The following is a 15,604-nucleotide window of genomic DNA, read 5'->3' on the forward strand; positions in this document are numbered from 1 at the left end:
CATGTCCACTTACAAATATTGCTTAATTTAGATGTGCTTCTTTAAAATCAAAGAAGGTTTGCTCAGAAGTAAGTATTGTTTATATAGCCTGTTACCAATGATCTTAAGGGGACTGTGTTTTCACTCTGGCGCATGAGTGTGTGGAGGCAGACGGATCTCAATAACAGGCATACTCTGTTAAACTGCTAATGAACGGACTCTTGATTAATTATTATGGGGTGAACTGGACAGTCCTAGCAGGCTTGGTTACTTCATCTTCTCGGTCAGTTGGTCTGTCAGGGAGGGGTCAGACTCCTCCCAGACTCCTCTCAGACCCCTCCCTGACTCCTCCTTCACTCCTCCCAGACTCCTCCCAGACTCCTTACACTGTAGATGTTTGAGACAGAAGAATGATTACTGTAAAGATCGCCTCCTGACTGCAGTCATTTTGGTTGTTTCATGCATAGCTGTGCCATATACATATATATTCGTAAGAAGCTTGATAACCTGACCCATGTGGCGTTTACTGGAGGAATTACATGCAGCTGTGTGTTTTCTGGGACAGGCCACAGATATATCTGCCTTCCAGGGTCTGTCTGTATGGCAGACGTCTGAGGCAGTGTAACTGCGCCTGTCCTGAGTTTATCAATGCATTAGTAGGTTTACAGAGCTCTAGAGCACTCTAGAAATTCCTGTTGCACAGTGGGTTTCAAAACACAGCGTGGCGTATCCCTCAGCGAAGAGAGGGAGAGAAGAGAAGGAGAGAAGAGAGAAGAGAGGGAGAGAAGAGAGAGAGAGAAGAGAAGGGAAAGAAGAACCTAAGCCTGTTTCAGTACGGAAGGAGAGCAGAGGGAGTGTGACAGAATCATGGTAGCCTTTCCAATGACATCACCAATATGGTTGTATTTCCCTATAATGGGCTGACTATGGAAGGTGGCCTTTTAAGTAAAGCACTGTCTGTGCCCCACTGCTCAGCTCTAACTAATGGGCTATCACAGGCAGCCCAACCACCAATCCATCCAGCTATTTATTGAGAGAACATGACCTGCAATCCGCCTCCTACAGAGAGCGCAGAGAGAGGATCGTTATTAGTCTAAATCTGCTCTTCTGCTTTAATCCATTAAGTGAGTTGAAAATCTGTTTGTAATCCTTACCATAATTGAGCTTAAGCATTACCAGCTAGTGCCTTTAAAGTGAGCAGCAGCGTATACAGCCTGTTTTTTTCCCCCTTGAGTGTTTTGTGTTTGAGATTTATTAATTTATTCCCGATTGAGCCCGTCACTGGCCTTCTGGTCTCTATCTGTGCTGTATTCAGCCCCCTGTCTGTTCCTTTCCTGCTCTCTTTTCTCCTCTTTCTCATCTCATTCGATGTTTCTCCTCCTTTCACTTATACTTCTGCCTCTGTTTTTTCATTCTTTTCTCATTCTGCCCCCCTTTTCCCCTCCTCCTCCTCCACCACCATCACGTCTTCCCTCCTCCAGCCACCTCGTCTCTCTGTCAGCTCTGTTTATGCCTCCTATCTCCTCTTCCTCCTCCCAGTCTCGCCTCTTCTCCCGTGCGACTGCCCCAGCTGTGGCCCCCTGCTCCCCTCGCCCCTCCGTGCGCCTCCCCCGGCGCTCTGCTCCAAGGCCGGGGCAGGAAGCAGAGGGGGCGCGGGCCGAGCCTTCTAGCATCTAATCACGCGGGCGAGTGTGAAGCGTGAGGTGCGGTGTGTCGGCGGTGCATACCAATCGCTGCCTTTAAACAGCCCGTCCTGCTCCTCACCATCATCCTGCCCCAAACAGGCGGCGAGCGCCGGCGTGTAGCAGAGCAGCGGTCAGGACTCGTGGGCCAATTCCACTGCGGGGTAATGAAATGAGATTGAGCTTTCTAGGTGCTCAGACTCACAAATGCTCATCTGCTCAACTGGCTGTAGGACGCACGCTAGCTGCTGGCAGTGCTGGGCCCCCCGAGGTCAACAGAGGTCATCAGAGAGTCTGTGAATCTGTGAGTCCTGAATAGCTCATCGGAGAGTACTGAGTGTCTGTGACTCTGGAAGAACAGCTCATCAGAGAGTACTGTGGTGTCTGTGATTCTGAAAGAACAGCTCATTAGAGAGTACAGAGTGTCTGTGATTCTGGAAGAACAGCTCATCGGAGAGTACTGTGGTGTCTGTGATTCTGAAAGAACAGCTCATCAGAGAGTACTGTGGTGTCTGTGATTCTGAAAGAACAGCTCATCAGAGAGTACAGAGTGTCTGTGATTCTGGAAGAACAGCTCATCAGAGAGTACAGAGTGTCTGTGATTCTGGAAGAACAGCTCATCAGAGAGTACAGAGTGTCTGTGATTCTGGAAGAATAGCTCATCAGAGAGTACAGAGTGTCTGTGATTCTGGAAGAACAGCTCATCAGAGAGTACAGAGTGTCTGTGATTCTGGAAGAACAGCTCATCAGAGAGTACAGAGTGTCTGTGATTCTGGAAGAACAGCTCATCAGAGAGTACAGAGTGTGTGATTCTGGAAGAACAGCTCATCAGAGAGTACAGAGTGTGTGATTCTGGAAGAACAGCTCATCAGAGAGTACAGAGTGTCTGTGATTCTGGAAGAACAGCTCATCAGGGAGTACAGAGTGTGTGATTCTGGAAGAACAGCTCATTAGAGTACAGAGTGTCTGTGATTCTGGAAGAACAGCTCATCAGAGAGTACAGAGTGTCTGTGATTCTGGAAGAACAGCTCATCAGAGATTACAGAGTGTCTGTGATTCTGGAAGAACAGCTCATCAGAGAGTACAGAGTGTCTGTGATTCTGGAAGAATAGCTCATCAGAGAGTACAGAGTGTCTGTGATTCTGGAAGAACAGCTCATCAGAGAGTACAGAGTGTCTGTGATTCTGGAAGAACAGCTCATCAGAGAGTACAGAGTGTCTGTGATTCTGGAAGAACAGCTCATCAGAGAGTACAGAGTGTGTGATTCTGGAAGAACAGCTCATCAGAGAGTACAGAGTGTGTGATTCTGGAAGAACAGCTCATCAGAGAGTACAGAGTGTCTGTGATTCTGGAAGAACAGCTCATCAGAGAGTACAGAGTGTCTGTGATTCTGGAAGAACAGCTCATCAGGGAGTACAGAGTGTGTGATTCTGGAAGAACAGCTCATTAGAGTACAGAGTGTCTGTGATTCTGGAAGAACAGCTCATCAGAGAGTACAGAGTGTCTGTGATTCTGGAAGAACAGCTCATCAGAGATTACAGAGTGTCTGTGATTCTGGAAGAACAGCTCATCAGAGAGTACAGAGTGTCTGTGATTCTGGAAGAATAGCTCATCAGAGAGTACAGAGTGTCTGTGATTCTGGAAGAACAGCTCATCAGAGAGTACAGAGTGTCTGTGATTCTGGAAGAACAGCTCATCAGAGAGTACAGAGTGTCTGTGATTCTGGAAGAACAGCTCATCAGAGAGTACAGAGTGTGTGATTCTGGAAGAACAGCTCATCAGAGAGTACAGAGTGTGTGATTCTGGAAGAACAGCTCATCAGAGAGTACAGAGTGTCTGTGATTCTGGAAGAACAGCTCATCAGAGAGTACAGAGTGTCTGTGATTCTGGAAGAACAGCTCATCAGGGAGTACAGAGTGTGTGATTCTGGAAGAACAGCTCATTAGAGTACAGAGTGTCTGTGATTCTGGAAGAACAGCTCATCAGAGAGTACAGAGTGTCTGTGATTCTGGAAGAACAGCTCATCAGAGATTACAGAGTGTCTGTGATTCTGGAAGAACAGCTCATCAGAGAGTACAGAGTGTCTGTGATTCTGGAAGAATAGCTCATCAGAGAGTACAGAGTGTCTGTGATTCTGGAAGAACAGCTCATCAGAGAGTACAGAGTGTCTGTGATTCTGGAAGAACAGCTCATCAGAGAGTACAGAGTGTCTGTGATTCTGGAAGAACAGCTCATCAGAGAGTACAGAGTGTGTGATTCTGGAAGAACAGCTCATCAGAGAGTACAGAGTGTGTGATTCTGGGCTCATCAGAGAGTACAGAGTGTCTGTGATTCTGGAAGAACAGCTCATCAGAGAGTACAGAGTGTCTGTGATTCTGGAAGAACAGCTCATCAGGGAGTACAGAGTGTGTGATTCTGGAAGAACAGCTCATTAGAGAGTACAGAGTGTCTGTGATTCTGGAAGAACAGCTCATCAGAGAGTACAGAGTGTCTGTGACTCTGGAAGAACAGCTCATTAGAGAGTACAGAGTGTCTGTGATTCTGGAATAACAGCTCATTAGAGAGTACAGAGTGTCTGTGATTCTGGAAGAACAGCTCATTAGAGAGTACTGTGGTGTGTAACTCCTGAAGAACAGTTCTTCAGAACGCATTATTTAATGGAAGCAAGTAGTTGGAGCAATATGTGATAAAACATTTTTCTTGTAAGCCTGGGAATTCTGAACACACTAACACACACATATATGTACAGTTTTTGAGGGTTTTTTTTTTTTTTTTTTTTTTTTTTTTTTTTGCTGTCTACAGTTTTGTTTACAACAGCACACAGTATGTGTCAGCTCACATGACAGGCCTGCTGGTTAGCTAGAGGAGGGGCAGCCAGTCATGGAGATGCCCTGTTTGGAATTAGGAAATTGATCTTGTAGCCAAGCTACCGCAGATGTGCTGGTCAGACATTGCGGCTGTGCTGTTCATGACATGTCCACATGCCTACAACAGGTCAGTGTAAATAAAGACAAAAGGCCGTCAAAGCTAGATTTGATTTTCTCATTTTCCACTTGGAGACATCAGTCTCACAATTATACTAATATTATAAAGAAGTGTTTATTGTTTATCACTGTGCTATTAAATTACATCCTTCACTAGACCCAGTGGATGCATTTGGGTGTTTAAATGAATCTAACGTGCCACTAGCCATATCAGTATATTTAGTACTAAAACGTCTGCGCAGTGGACTGATTAAGGTTTTTGGCTGTTCTTGAATACTCTTTCAGTACCTGAGTGAGATCCACCAGACGTAGCCCTTTTAGGGAGAGTCCTGGCACACTGTCCCCACAGGACTCGAAAGACAAAGTGGCATCTCTCAATTAAACATGAACATCTGATTCAACATTGCCAAATTAATTCAATGAATGAAGCAAATCGGTGAAGGCAATGACCAAACCTGTGAGCTGCTGTTGTGGGAATTCTTCTGTTGGACACTCTTACCATGGTGTGTAGAGGATGAAGAGAGAGGGATGAAGAGAGAGGGATGAAGAGAGAGGGATGAAGAGAGAGGGATGAAGAGAGGCTCTGCCCTTAAGCTGTGAAAAACTGCACATCATGTGCAACTGAACTATTTGTTTTGCTTGACTTATTATATAGGGCAAATTGAAACTGTTGAAAGTCTTAGTGGGTATTTGTAAAAAAAAACATGGATTGAACTCCAGCCCTGAAGAACCTCTCGGTTGTGTCTCATGTTGATAAATCAGGCCTTTCTCTAGCTTAGGGTTACACGCTCTAAACCAGGAGAGGCCAAGCGTGTGCGCGTGTACGTGTGTACACACCTACGTGTTTGTGTGGGCGTGTGCCCTGGGGAAGTGTGCACGCCCACAGTGTGTGTCTGTTCACCTGCTGATATAATGGGCTCGCATGGTTCCATCAGTATGCTTTGGTGTGAGCGGACTAGAGTGGCAATTTGGACTTGCTCACAGTGCACACAGTCAAACCTGAGCAAGGGAGGAGAGTTGAAGAGCAGTGGGGCAGGGGAAAGGTGGAGAGAGAGAGCGAGAGAGAGCGAGAGAGAGAGAGAGAGAGAGAGAGAGAGAGAGGGAAGAACTGAGGACAGGAGTCAGTGCAGGTGGCTCTTAGTTGGACAGAAAACAAAAGTGATTATTCTTGGCTCTGCTTCCATGGTAACGTGTATGTCTGCTTTCTTAGTCCTTCTGAAGGGATGTTTTTGTTCCTTGGAAGGAGCGATTACAAGGGACCTAATTCACCCACCATTTCACACTGAGGTCAGAGTCACTCAAAGCCTTTTAATCTTTGTGCCCACATGTGTATTTGTACAAACACACACACACATGCACTCTCACACATATATGTTGTGCTGTGTGCATCCATATGTGTTTGGTGCTGTGCTAAGCTACTGACACTAGCACAAATTGTCTCACGGTGAAAAAAAAATTAGTTAGAAATCTCTGCAAGCACCTTATCTGGATAAATGGAAACACAGTTGTAGGAACTGTCAGAAACACATGTGTTGGGCTGGTATGTTTTCATGCACATATCCAAAGAAAATGAGGGTTAAAGCTGTAGGTATTTGGTGTATGTGTGTGTTTTGTGTTTAGTGTGTTTGTGGATGTATGTGGATGTATTTTCTGCCCATAGCTGGATTTTTGGCTTCTCACTGTGTCTTCTGATGTTGGGAAATGATGCGTTCAGGGCCATTTTGGAGATGTGGAAATTAATATGGGTTTCCGGTGGACCAGTTCCTGTGGACAAGCATCGCATGCCTTCTGAGTACTTAGCCAGTGAAATTCAGGCTGTATTTGTTTCTGGGTACATAACAGGGATTGGATGTGGCGTGTTGAGAGGGAGCTTTAAAGCGCTTCAGTGTACACCATCATCTGTGCTCTTCTGGGGAGCAAAACAAAGCAGAAACCGTAGTGAGTGTGAAATGCAGAACGCAGGGCTCATGGAAACACCAATCACATCAGGTGAACATGCTTCGCTAAGGACAACAGTCTACTCGCACCATTAGTTGCAATAGCAAATAAATCTACAAAACAGCCCAATATCTACGGCAAAACTGTCAACTGGTATGGACCTCTCTTCACCACACCGTAGCATCATTCTCAATACAGATGCCATGATGTCACAAGGCCACTTAATCGTATGACTATGTTGGTCACCAATAAAGTGTTAAATTTTTCACTAATACAGTACAGTGTGGCCTGTCTCCGTAAGATTGAAGAGACCTTTGACATATCGGTGACATATATGTGGCCTCTGTCTGAGATGGTGATTACTTAGCTACTGTGGAATAAATCTGCTTTTAACGCCTTTGATTGGAAAAGTTATTTTCTCTGCCCATGTGTGAGCTGTATGGTTTTATTCAAGCACATCTTTATAGGGACAATCGGCATGGCGTCTATGAGAACAGAGCAGACCACGATGTCCCTCTCCTTTATAGATGAGAGTCCACGTCTTTCGCCTCTCCGCCCACAAACACTGCACACGAACAGTGAGACATGTGGGTCGACTTCTGCCTTGGGCTGCATGTGTGATTTGCGTTTTCATATGAGCCTTGCTTTCCGCAAACGTGCGAGGGCACCCCATCCTCATTTCTTTGTCAAAGATGTTGTCACAAACTGAAATAGCGTGATGGAAAGAACAGCTCTCTTTCCGATGACCAAATTGGAGCACAAAAGACGTAGCTCATTGGAAGATCGGGGTACTGATAACAGCCTGGAAAGAGACCAATCCCATCTGCCTGTCACAAAACACTCATTAGTCTGAGCTTACCCTCTTTTTCTTCATCTGTCAAGCCGGTCTCTTGTGACACACGTGGTAGAAGGACTCCCACTTCCTGTGTTTGACCCTTGACCTCCCAGCACTGGATTGGGTTTACCTGAATGAACAAATGGTATTAAAAGGCTGAGCGACTTTGACAGGGACCTTTTCCCCAGAGAAAGAACAGAAATATAAATCATTGCTTGCTGGTCTCGGTCTCTGTGTTTATCTGGGCCTCCGCTCTTCTCTGCTCTAGCACGGCTGTGTTGGCATGATTCTTCCCCTCTCTCTCCCCTACAGGAAGTCTCTGTTTTCCTTCATCAGAACCATATTTCCTGAATGCCCACCAAGGCTGTGTTCCCTGCTCTCCTTACACACAGGGAGCATGGAGCTGCTCTAACCCCGATGCTCGTGGTCTCAACCAGGCGTCTCTGCCACTGACCAGGCCTGGTTCCACAGTGCTCTCTCCAGAGGAGACGAAATGTGCTTTATAAAGAGAGGCTGAGAAGTGTTTTACTAAGCAGTGTCTCTCAATAATACTGCCATGAAAGGAGGTAACAGAGCCATTAACAGGGTGTGAAGTCTGTAAATGACATTTTAAATCATGTCTTATGAAAGTAGAATAGACAGTGCTGTGTGCACTGGCACTTGTCAGAGTGGTGCAGTGAAAGTGGGTCACTGACTGCTATTTTACCACCTGGAATGAGTTACAATGTCAAAAACGAGCAGATAGAATATAGAATTTCTCACTGAAAACTACAGCATTAAGAATAAGAAGCTATTGACCTGCTTTGAAACTGCTGTGGCCTGAGGCCCTCTCACTGCACCAGGGATATCTTCTTCTTTTTTATCGTCCGTGTTCTTAGACTATCATTGTTGGCAAAACGCTGGAGAAGGAATTGTAATGAGTGACCGTTCACACATTTATGATGCAGTGACGATTCATTTGCCTGAAACTCCTGTTCTGTGTTGTAGTCACCATGGGCGGGTTTCATAACCACTGACAGTCACTAAATGGATGTAAACAGTATTTTTGTAGACCTACTTCATTCTGTGTCGTGTAAAATGTATTATACATATACTATGTATGCATTAGGATTTGGGTTCAGATTTCTGCTGTACTATGAGCTGTTCTTACCCCAGGGAAGACAGCATGCAATTAGATACCATATCTTTACACAGCTGGAAGTATGGTCTTAGGTCTTATTTCCAGAATAACGGTTTTCGCCTCTTGCCCGCCATGTTGGACACCAGCAGTTACAAAGATTTGTCACCCGTCTGAGGTGCCGTCCAGTAAGGAGGAAAGCTGTTACTTAGCAAAACTGGTTGGAAAAATGCTCTCCTAGTTAAAAAAGAATATGCACTCAGAGCTGTTCTTCTGCGCAATATGCCGAGTGTGGGCTGTGTGGGTGGATGCCTTGTAGAGAAGGTGGCGGAGTGTTAGTCCTGTCAGTGGATGGTGGTTAGTAGATTATCTGCTGCCTTGTATCAGATGTGGAAAGAATGCGTGGGCATGTGAACGCTCTTCTTGCTGAGAGGCTGAATGTTAATATGGATCTGGAGTTCATTGTGTTCTCTGGCACCCAACAGAGTGACGGTGTGCAAGAAAGTGAAGGCTTACGGGACTCCACGCGGCCTGTTTCACACTCGTGAATTTCTCTGAATCTCTCTCTCTCTCTCTCTCTCTCTCTCTCTCTCTCTCTCTCTCACTTTCCATCTCGTTTGTTTTGTCATTAAGGCAGCGAGGACCAGACAAATGACAGATCAATATGTTTTTACCTGAGATCTGATGAAGTCTCTCAGGCTCAACAAACAAAATAATGTTGCAAAATTGATCTTAACGTTTCGACTTTCTGGCTGGTCCAAACCAAATGTAAAGTGCTGTTTGTTGGTCTCAAGGAAAAATTCATTCAGACCACCTTTTAAAGATCCCCTTTGGGTGAAATAATTGTATAATAACAGCGCAATGCACAATATTTATTGTGCAATAAGAGCACAATGCACAACCTGGTCTTTGCTAATTTGCTCATTTTAATATGCTTCTCACCATTCTGACCATTCTGACCAAACATATTTCAAAGAATTTGGCTAAAATCAGTTGTAAGAATGTGACAATAACATGCAACCTGTATTTATTTGCAAATGTAATATGCCTCTGAAGCTTCTGAGGTATATGGTGGTTAAGACCAAATCAGAAGACGTGAGTCATCTAACTTGTCTTCAAATAGACCACTAGTAAAGCGAAGGAAGCCATGTAGGCCTGTCCTGATGTGTGCACAGCTCCACAATCTGTCTAGCCATGTTTAAAACAGCAAGAATAAGTGAGTTAAGAGATAAAGAATTCAACTTTGCTGTGGCTCTTCCTACCACGCTGGCCACAGTGTAATTAGTCTTCTTTATACTTCACTCCCGTTTGAACTATAACCAAAGACTGAAGAGAGAGAAAGAGAGAGAGAAAGAGAGAGAAAGGAGAGAGAGAGAGAGAGAGAGAGAGAGAGAGAGAGAGAGAGAGAGAAAGACAACAGACAGAGAATATCTGGCTAGACTAAAGGTGGATCACAAAGACAGCATTAGTTCTCCACCAGACTACCAAACAAAATGGGAAGAGAAAGGTTAGAAGGAAAAACAGATCAGTTCAAGTATATATTGATGATAAAATACATGTTTATATTATATTAGAAATGTTTTTTATTTTAACACTTAATGCTATGTGCAGTATAATGTGTTTAGTAGTGTCGTGTGTTTAAAGGACTCTGAAATGGAGTGCTTGGACATTCGCCTTAACACTCAGTTTTACATTAAACCAGCTGCACAGTTTAAAATACCATTTAATTGTTAATGACAGCAAGCCATGCAAAGCCCTGTTCCTTGTGTTTCTCAGAAGCATGGGCGTAACTCTGCTTTGAGTGCAGAGGGCAGGAATGTGTGCTCGGTGTTGCACTCAGTCCTGCTGACCTCAAATTTACGTTCCCTTTAAGAAATGAAGCATGATCACGGAAAAAAAGGAAATCACTGCTGGGACTGAGACGGTGGTTCGCGATAGGCTATACGTCCATGTTTACAAGACATCAGCGCTGTGGTTTAAAATATATCCATAGTACGCTTGTTTTATATACATTTTGATCATTATTGTTTCCATTTCATGAGATGTCAGTTGTGCCGCATTTATTAACTTGGCATTATGAGACGAAATATAAGCAGAAACATTTTAAGAACATAAAGCATTTTATTGACTAAATCAGAATGGAAGTGTCTGCAATTAATACATGTAACATTGCCACTTTTGTGATATGCACAGCAGGTGAATAATTTCATTTGCCTTTGTGACACGTCCTGTCTGTGTTTTTAAATGTTTCGGTGAACACGAAAACTAATTTTCAGACTCATTTCACATGTTTAGGTCGTTTTTTTCAGTATTTACTCCGTAATGGCTAATTTTCTCCACTGCAGGCGGCTTCTCAGAAGCAGTAATGAGCCACACAGTGGGGGGTGTGGACAGGGGCTTTTGTTGTTGTTTCTGGGGGCTTTTTTATGTTTTCAAAGAGGTCACAATTACATGGGTACACAGGTGCAAACATGGAAACATGGTGGAATCGATTTTGATCAGCCACAAGCGAGATCACAAAATACAAGAAACATGTACAGTAAAGGTGTATTCAGAAATGTGCAAAGACCTTCCTAGACTGGTAACCAGCATGCAAAAGGAGAGCTTTGTAGCGTAGAGGCAGAGAATAAAATTGAAAATTGGACCAAACACTTTTCTTGTGAACACATTTTGAATTTGGGCTTTGTTTTTTAAATGGCTGAAATTCTGTTTTTGGCAATGCTGGTTCATTCCCTGAAAGAAACTGGAGATTTTTATTGCAGTGTATAACCTGTTGTATTACAGTGTGTTAGCTGTTGTATTAGTACATAACTTGTTGTATTAGTGTATAATCTGTTGTATTACAGTGTGTTTGCGTTGCCATGTAGAACAAATAATAAAAAGCCAGTCAGAGGCAGCACAGTCTGGTGATGAACTAATGTCCTTAGGCTAGGGCTGAGAGGAATGCTCCTGAATTTAAAGACCTGTCTGTTCCTTTACCAGCACCTCCACTGACTGGCATGTGTGTATATGAGAATAACTATGAATTACAGCAGAGCGGATTATGCTCTTCAGCTTCATATTCATTCTATCATTTCAAATTACAATCTGTACTCTACCTGCAGCAGGTCTCTCTGTGCATGTTTTATGGTTATTCCTTAGGTCATGATATATAGGCCCCAGGCCACTCTGAGCTATTTTGTCTTGTTTAATTTCAGCTAATTCACTGAATTTCTGTATTAAATAGGCCATAAACAGTACAGACTAGTTGCTCTCAGAACAAAAACGTTCAAGAACGTTTGGGTTTTCAAGAAGTTCATTGTTTATAAGCTAAACTCTGGACTGAGCATTGCATTGGTTGTATCATGTTCAAATTAAATTACCATTTGCCTCAGCCATGAGTTGTTCACAGTGGCTGATCAGACGGCAGCGTATGGCCGTAAGGAGTGAATGAGAGGGGCCTGCATTCAGATGTGACATTTCTCCTTTATCTGCTCATCTTTGCAGGGTTTGTTTATTAGCACACAATGGCAGGATGCGATAATGCTCACTCTCACCACCCACACACTTGCTTAAACCATGTGCTATTTTTATGATTTCAATATCAATATTTTATTTATTTCTTCCATTTCATCAATAAATGCATTTTTCCAGCAATGGTGCAATAATGGTTTCAGGATAAGATACTGAAGGATTTACTCTATGACATCGCTACTGAATTCTGCTTGTGTTATTGCTTGTATTATTCATTATTTTGAAGCAAAAGATGCTGGTCAGAACCTGTGCTTCTCTCCCGCAGCTCTGACCAATGTGAAGTTATGGGCCATCGACAGACAGTGCTTTCAAACCATCATGATGAGGACAGGACTCATCAAGCACGCAGAGTACATGGATTTTCTCAAAAGGTCAGGAACCTGTCTTTCTTTCTTGGCGTGTATATGTGAATAACACTTCAAGAAATTTGATTAACATGAGCAAATCTGCAAATACAACTCTTACAGTGGATTTTGTCCCATCTGGTACTGAGAGCGTGTGTGCGTGCACACATGTGTGTGTTGGAGTGTATTGGTGCTGCAGCTGTCTTGTCTGTCTGCTACGAGGGAGTCCTTCCTACATCCACGAGAAAGCACATCCTTTCCTCTCTTTATCTCTCTGTCTTTTCATCATCTGATGGCTCCATTTGCATAATAGCACACCGAAAAGAAAGCACAGGGCATCTTTTACATATTAAAGACAGAATTCTGCATGGTTGGGCTGATAAGCGAAACATTGCATGAAAGAAATCTTCATCAAAATATAGCTGCATAATTAAACAGTTTGGAGGCTTCGGCGCTCCACTGGCATAGTGCCTTTGTGTACGCAATCTCCTTCTGTCTGTCTCCAGCTCACACTTCTTAATCTGCTTTTCCTTCTATCCTCCTTCCTGCTGTCTATCTATCTATCTATGATTCGTATAGACTTATAATCATATAACCATTAATATTTTCATTAATATTAATATTCATTATTATTAATAAAATCTCTGGGGGGGGGGGGGGGGGAGTGAACACGTGGCAGCAGTAATGTGGATATATTACACAGTTTGCATAATTTTTGCAGTGTGCTTCTAAATTACATGTCAGTCATTGCTGTTAACAAAAACATTTGCATAAATGCATATACTAAGGTGGTGGTGCAGTGGTTATTGGCATTACCTTTTTTGCCTCTTCAGCCAGTGTATACAGTATGTGCAGTAGAAACAATTTTACATTGCTGAAAGATGAATCGCACCGATTTGTCTTTTTGCCTGTTGTAATTATTCTAGACACTATTCTAGACACTAGACATTATTCTAAACACTCAGGTTTGAGCCAACGCGCAACGGTGTTGTCATGAGCTTTCTTTCTAAATATTTAATGTTCTTATGGACACAGAAAATTGTGACTTCCATCAACTCCTTTTTCGCAGTATTTTAACGGCCCAGTCCTGAATGTATTTGTACTATTTGAGGTCCACCTCTGCAGTCCTCATGATGATTTGCCCCTTGGCTTCAAAGTTCTCCCCTCGGTCCACTACAGAGTTCAGGCCAGCCCTTCGTCCTCAGGAGAGTTTAGAGTTTTTATGCCCTACTTCGGCCTTCTGGTACAGGTCAAGTGCAGGTCCTTCATGTGTTGTTCATGGTACACAAAGACTACAGTGGTTAAAACACACATTCTATAAATCAGCATTAAAAGAAAGCCTCCATTTAAAAAAATATCGTAAAAAGAAAGCATCTATATTAACTAGCGACTGCAGTGCTCCATAGTTACATTAGCTGGCCTCTTAAAACATAAGAAGATATTGAGGAACATAAAATATGGAGGAAAGATTAAAGATTATAAACTGGCACAGGACATGAAGAAACACTTTTATATGGGTAAAAAGTGCAGCTGTTATCTTACATAAAAATTGATGTAATCTTTTATAATAATGTGCTGATTGTTTTGGATGAGTGTACCCACTTTTAGCTTTAAGTGAATTACTTTTTTTCCCTGTTTATTCATAGTTGTAGGTGAGTTAAAGCTGAGTAGCAAAGCACATTTTCCATGACTAAATTAATCCAAACAACTGCACAACGGTTCATTACACCAGTTAAATTTTCTATTTTTGTACAGCGTAGATTTTATGTAAGATTAGTGAAAATAATTGTGAAGTTTAGCAAAAGCTATTAATAAAGGTCCCTGCTCTAATGACACAGAGGTGCTGTGTAATGGATCTATTCAGGACTTTTAAATTGGTCTCTGATGCCTATATAGAAGGTATGTAATATTGGACAGGGTGAATCATGCCCACATACAGTTTTACACGCCAGTTTACAACCCTATGATTTAGCCCTATAATTAAATTAGCTGTTTTTTTTTTACAAACATTTTTGGTGATCTCATGAATAAGTGATCATCTCTGCTCTGATTGGGTAGTTTATGAGCATGGCTCCTAGCATTAGTAGGTCAAAAATCAACCGCTTGCCAGTAATCTGTGAAATGTTTTTAGGTGTTTAGGCATATATTTGAGTTCTCAAACCAAACCGATTATCAGATTAGATGTTGACAAAGATGTATTGTATATTGTATGTTTACAATGCAGGCTGTTTATTTGAACGACAATAACGCGAACCTCTTTAAGTAAGCTACGTGATCATACTACAGCAATACCCCCAAATTCGCGGCCGGGCTTATATGACCTATCATAATATGTTAACCCCTAAATATGTTACGCCAAACACTTCAAGTTAATTAAAATGCTATCATTTTATTTTCATATGGCAAAATTACAACAATTCTTCAACAATTTCTTCTTGGTTGTCATGGTAACCTTCGGCCTTAACTCTTTTGTCAGAAATCGCAAATAAGACAGGAGAGCGGCCAATAAGAAGCAAGGAATGATGGAAGATGCATTCTGATTGGCTACATTAATCTACCTAGAGATTACATCCACTGGACTAGGGAGTTTTAAGTGTTATGATAAAAATATAATGATAATTCGAGAAGCGGAAGGTTTTCCATCAATATTATGAGTACCGGTATTAGTCAAGCACGTCAGTTTAGCAGGTAACCTAGCCACTTATTGTCCACAATGTACTAGCTGTATAATATTCAATCTTGTTATGAATTAGATTTACCTTGTTTCACAGGGCGAAAACTTCATTTTCTCTGTAGAATTCACCTGTTCTCTCAGGTACTCCCACAACTGTTGCTCGATCGCTTCACGTTACAAACTTCAGCCCCTCAGACACGGGAATGATGTATGACGTCACAGTGATTTCCGGGATACTGTTTTTTGCGGTCGTCATGGCGCCCCTATTAAAATACCGGAGACTCCCAGGAACGTCCGGGAGAGGTGAGACGTCTGGGTTAGACTTCAGATGCCAGTAGGCCTATAGTTGAAACTGCCTCTCTTTTCAATGTCAAACGTTGAGCGAAGCCTTCTCGATATCAACTTAAGTTGGAGAAGCTGTCCAGAGTGAACTGTCCAGAGCAAACGGATAAGTTGACAAGGATCCATGAGCAATAATCACATCTGTTGCTCTGTTGTCTGTTGTTTTGTTCTTCACATTATTTGCCAAAGTCTTGAA

At 42.7% G+C, this 15,604-nt stretch overlaps 1 protein-coding gene and 1 long non-coding RNA gene across 4 annotated transcripts in view; one reads left to right on the forward strand and one right to left on the reverse strand.

The window, feature by feature from the left end:
- Positions 1-15,604, forward strand: part of LOC143476342 (cGMP-dependent protein kinase 1-like) — a 46,862-nt gene that overhangs the window by 14,360 nt on the left and 16,898 nt on the right. For all 3 annotated transcript variants that reach the window (XM_076974490.1, XM_076974489.1, XM_076974491.1), the window contains exon 4: positions 12,314-12,419. In XM_076974490.1, the coding sequence (XP_076830605.1) occupies positions 12,314-12,419 (106 nt within the window). The remainder of the gene's footprint in view (positions 1-12,313; positions 12,420-15,604) is intronic.
- LOC143476345 (uncharacterized) lies at positions 5-15,417 on the reverse strand. The gene is made up of 4 exons (XR_013121271.1): positions 15,152-15,417; positions 7,443-7,548; positions 1,707-1,818; positions 5-366 (listed from the first exon to the last, which is right to left on the reverse strand). It is a non-coding gene; the product is annotated as an uncharacterized LOC143476345 (long non-coding RNA).

Source organism: Brachyhypopomus gauderio, chromosome 15, assembly GCF_052324685.1.
Source record: "Brachyhypopomus gauderio isolate BG-103 chromosome 15, BGAUD_0.2, whole genome shotgun sequence".
Taxonomy (NCBI): Eukaryota; Metazoa; Chordata; class Actinopteri; order Gymnotiformes; family Hypopomidae; genus Brachyhypopomus; species Brachyhypopomus gauderio.